The sequence below is a fragment of the Ylistrum balloti genome, unplaced genomic scaffold (assembly GCF_031769215.1).
Source record: "Ylistrum balloti isolate Yb309-2 unplaced genomic scaffold, AGI_CSIRO_Ybal_v1 Utg370702, whole genome shotgun sequence".
NCBI classification, from domain to species: Eukaryota; Metazoa; Mollusca; class Bivalvia; order Pectinida; family Pectinidae; genus Ylistrum; species Ylistrum balloti.
The window spans coordinates 715,657-720,639 of record NW_026782421.1 but is presented as its reverse complement, the minus strand read 5'-3'; the positions used below and the strand labels follow the sequence as shown (position 1 = coordinate 720,639).

The window sequence follows — 4,983 nt, the reverse complement described above, 5'->3', positions numbered from 1 at the left end:
GCGATTTCTGATAATGCCACGGTTGACGGAAAATGAGCGTTTGCGGATAATCGGCATGCTTGAGGCAGGAATGACCCAAAATGACATCGCACAGCGTTTCAATGTCCATAGGAATACCATACAGTCTTTAGCAAGACGTTATCGGCAATATGGAATCACTCGGGATAGACCGCGTTCAGGACGTCCGCGTGTGACGTCACATCAACAGGACAATTACATACGGTTAACGCATCTAAGGAATCGTTTCCAAACGGCCAGTTTAACGTCTAGGAACATTCCTGGACTAAGAAATATCCACCCAAGAACCTCCGTAACCGATTGAGAGGAGAGAACACGGAATCCGGCCGCGACGCCCCGCCATACGTCCTGTATTGCAGCAACGTCATCGCCAAGCAAGATTAGCGTGGTGCCGTAGGCATATCCGATACACCCAACGTGAATGGACGGGTATTTTATTCACGGACGAGTCGAAATTTCACTTAGACAGCAGTGACGGCCGTAACAGAGTGTATCGCCATGTTGGAGAACGCTTCCAAGATGCCTGTGTCGTAGAACGACGTTCTTTTGGTGGTGGCAGTGTTATGGTTTGGGGAGGGATCACTACCCATCGCAGAATTCCTCTTGTGTTAGTCGAAGGTAATTTGACCGGGATTCAATACAGAGATGCTATCATTCGACAACATGTTGTGCCCTTCATACGTGCCCAACAACGTCAAGTGACGTTACAGCAAGACAATGCCCGTCCGCATGTTGCTCGTGTTGTTACCGACTACTTAAACCGACAGAACATCAATGTTCTTCCATGGCCAGCCGTCTCTGCCTAATCAGCCAATGACGTTAAATCAACTCGGCCAAGACTTGATCAGAGTGTGGAACAATTATTCCCCAGCACTTCTTCGGCACATTAGTTCGCTCCATGAGACGTCGTTGCCAAGCTTGCATTGACGCAAACGGTGGACACACTCGATATTGACATTGAGAACTCGGTTTTGACCCCATAAGGATTTGAACCCCTGTGAAATGAATTGTTACTCAAATCAATTTGAAAATCCATATTGATTTTGTTGTAATGAAATCAATAAAGCAACATGCAAACCTTTAACCAAATATTATAAGAATTATAGATTTTATAAACGTTTCTCCGGTGCACAGTTTCTTTTTTCCGTTAGTATATTTTATATTTGTTTCTTGCTTAGTAAAATATCAGTATTCATCAAGAATATTGAAAATACCAAACTTTGATAAATCTCCAGCCCCGTCACAATAACGCGGACCTGTTTATTTCTCTCTGTACTTCTCATACCATCAATATCAAATTTCAGTATTCGCGTGGTTACTTTGCGGTCTGTGTTACTGTTTGGTTATGAAATCATAATTTTTGATTAAATTTATTTACAGTATTTTGCAATTTGTTGTGGAATTTTGTTTAGGTAAAAAAATTAAATGAAATAAAAGATGAAGCAATCCATCCCACGGTTTTTTTTATTAATAAAATATAATTATTATTTGAATACAACAACAAGCATTATATTTAGATATTTTATGCCCTCGCATTATCATAATGGTAAGTCATAGCTTTTCCCAATAAGACTTTAAAAAGCCTTGTTCAGGTCACATACAGAGAAAATTAATAGATGTTTTAAATTTTATCAAATATGAATATACCCGAAAATATGAATATATCCTTCGTGTCTCTTTTTATTTCTACAAACTTAAAGCTCAAACCATGCGTAATGCAGAGATGATAGTGATTGCATCGTTAACGAAGTAAGATTTACGTTCAAGTCTACTGTAGACTATTTCTAAAGCTTTGACAACATAAGGCGGTTGTTGTTTATCTCGTTGTCAAGACAATGTCAACAATAAGTAAAAGTGGATCTCCAGTAAACAACCATTCTAGCCAACATATTGACAGTAAGTTAAAGATGGTGTTCGTCTTTATTCTCGCGCCATTCCATACGAGCTCATCGGAGCTCCTCGAATCTCATTGGCCTCTTGAACCAGTGCACAAAAAGGGCAAAACAGGGCAACAATTACGTCGTTACATAACGTCCCGTCAATGTTTTTCTCTGCCCGAATTTTTCCTCGGATGTTGACAGCCGCCACCAAATGAATGACAGGAAAAAGGTAGGTCATTGCTACAAATAAATGGGAGAAATAAAACAATAAAAAAAAAATTTTAAATAAAAAAGAGAAATAGCGAAACTATTGAATACATTAGCGATGAGAAGATTAACTGAAGAATAAAAGAAGAAAAAATATACCATTTAATTTTATTCGTCGAATTCAATTGCCATCTTTCACTAAGTGTAATAAAGACATAAAACTGAATGATATCCTATGGAAATTTATCAACAAACGTCATCATATAACATTATTCACAAAATCACAAAAAGAACAGATGAATAAATAAATAGATAAGATTAATGAATAATTCCATTTTATGACAGTAGATTCGATATTTAAATATCATCGTGATATTTGAATTATTATGAGTAGCGCGTGTTTAAGTACATGTAAAATCAATTTTTTAGTGTTTTATCTTGTGAGGAGTGTTTGCTTGATATAAAATAAGGTCCTATTTATCGATAACCCTTGATAATAGAAGTGTGTACAGGACGTGGTAACATATGTCACACTTGTGTGTTGTGGACAGATACATGTACTTATCCACGTGTTTAACACTGTATACCCAGATGTTGCAATGTTGCCGATTTATTTATTTTGTCGGCGTCTCTAAGTGTACTACAACAATGTTCTCTTGATAAATCAATGATGAATAATAATTAAAGGCATTTCAACCACGGCTCCCCCGCTTTTCCTTGACGAAATCAATTCAACATCCTTTTCCCAACATAAGTAAACTCTCGATATGTATGTACCTTGATTAATGTGATGTATCATATTTCAACGTCTCCATTTTACATCAGCCGTCATCTGTATACCTTTATCCATGTGATAATTTTGTGTATTAAAGTTCACAATGTTAATATCTCATTAAGTTTAGGAATATTACTGACAACAGCAATGATTCTATTATCAATGGGCATATATTGGCAAGAGTAGTAAACCATGACGTCACAAGATACTAAAACTAGTAATAAAATACACACACAGGGGCTTGTCACTTTATATTACTACCGGTCCATGTAGATGTAATATCAGTTTGACAGTTACCTACACTGTGAAATACACAATTAAATTAGTTGAAAATGGATTTATGATAAATATACATTGTATCATACATATCATTGTAATGGAATCGATTCTCCGCAACCGGAAGTTGAATATTAATTTGTCTATGCATACTACGCAAAATGCACAAATTTTTAAATCCGACACATCAAAAATTTGAGTACGGATGCTGTTATTCGAATGACACTTAGATTAGTGATTGATAAAATTCACTTTTTCGGACCTAAATCCAGCGGACAAATGACACTGCATACATTTTTATACCATGGCTGGAAACCTAGTCGACTGCACACGTCAGAAAACAGAATTTTTGGATAAACGTTTTAAAACATTCAGCTAATAAAAACGTTTTTTATGTTATTTCCTCGTTTTTTACTGCTTTACATAAAACCAGGATCGAAATGATAAAATACTGGCAAAACCCAGTGGTATCAGTGATTAAACTTCCGTGTTCCAAGTTTAAATCCAATAAACAAGCCAATTGCATGTTATAACTAAAGATGTGTGATTGTATGTGTCGTTCAATGACAAATTGATTGGTTCTTGCGATGCATTGAGAAACGAACACGGCCTGATGTCTAAAAGTTAACACAGTGGCACGTGTGTGTATCTGTATTCATTCTGATATGTATCTATCCCTTAATAAAACCATACTTTCGCTTTCGTTTTTAGACATGACAAAGATCCCGGAGTAGTACCTATATAAATAATTAATATGTCATGGTTTATGAGTTATAGATTGATAAACTTGTCCATGTAACTTATCCTTACCACAAATACAGCAGCTTTCCCCTACAGCTTCGGCGTTCTTCCCGAATGTATAACACGGCATAATATAGGTGATAAGACAAAGTGTGCAGTTATCCATACATCCCATCAGTCCGTGCTGCCAGTATGAAGACATCGTGGTCACTTGTGATCAGCTGAATATACTCCGGGGCCCTGTCGGCCTAGAGAGTGGTCGAATATCGAGCGATCTAAGGAAATAAAATATCACTTGATGGTTTGTCAGTAACGCATACGTCCAATTAGAAATCTACTTCTGCACTTTCTGGTGTATTTAGAAGTAATTGTTACGATACGGGAAGTGATACATGACCACATGAGTACCCCGGCACACTCACAATACGCAAATGTGTGAGGATAATTATAACGTATAGTCACGAGAACCGGCTGTCACGAGAACAGCAGTCACGTGGTTTCTGTTTTGTTAAAGTCATTGCTATCTTCCATGCGATACACCTTTTACAATATACGGGATATACGTGTAAGATATCCCGTTATCGAGTTATATAGGGACAAATACATTTATAGTCATTATGATACAACTACTGATTTATAACAACCTGTCAAGAACAAACCTAAAAACTTCGTCAATAAATCAAACAATCAATCTATAAATCAATCCAAACATTTCGTGCAGTGTAGAGAGTAGATACTTACCAAAACTTCTATTAACATTTTAACACCTGTACCTCTGTTGCTTTCGTAAGATTTATCGTGAACATTCCTAGTATTTATAGATAAGAACTGGTATCACTTTAACTGGCCAATTATCTACTCTATATATTATAGGGTATAAATTAACCTAATTTGATCTTCAGTGTGTAACAGGAAATTTTATAATATCGACTTTGTCATGTTGTAATGATTCTGTGTAAATTCCTGGGTCCATCATTATATCAAAATATAAGGTCCCTGTGGATCAGGAAGTGTTGATCTTCTGTCTGTATCCGGTTCCTACAGACCAGGACAGATTCATCATCTGTCTGTATCAAAACCTTAAAG

At 36.6% G+C, this 4,983-nt stretch overlaps 1 protein-coding gene across 1 annotated transcript; it reads right to left on the bottom strand.

Annotated features, from left to right (window-relative positions):
* Window positions 1-1,456: 1,456 nt before the first annotated feature.
* On the bottom strand, window positions 1,457-4,259 carry LOC132557632 (uncharacterized). Its single transcript, XM_060222142.1, has 2 exons — window positions 3,967-4,259; window positions 1,457-2,138 (listed from the first exon to the last, which is right to left on the bottom strand). Exons 1-2 carry the CDS (start codon window positions 4,097-4,099, stop codon window positions 1,939-1,941), a joined length of 333 nt encoding a protein of 110 aa, XP_060078125.1. The 5' UTR covers window positions 4,100-4,259; the 3' UTR covers window positions 1,457-1,938.
* Window positions 4,260-4,983: the final 724 nt, after the last annotated feature.

Coding starts and splice junctions, on each gene's coding strand:
- LOC132557632 (XM_060222142.1), bottom strand. CDS start 4,099: ATGTCTTCATACTGGCAGCACGGACTGATGGGATGTATGGATAACTGC. Junction 2,139..3,966: donor GGAAAGCTGCTGTATTTGTG/GTAAGGATAAGT, acceptor ATTTATTTGTAG/CAATGACCTACCTTTTTCCT.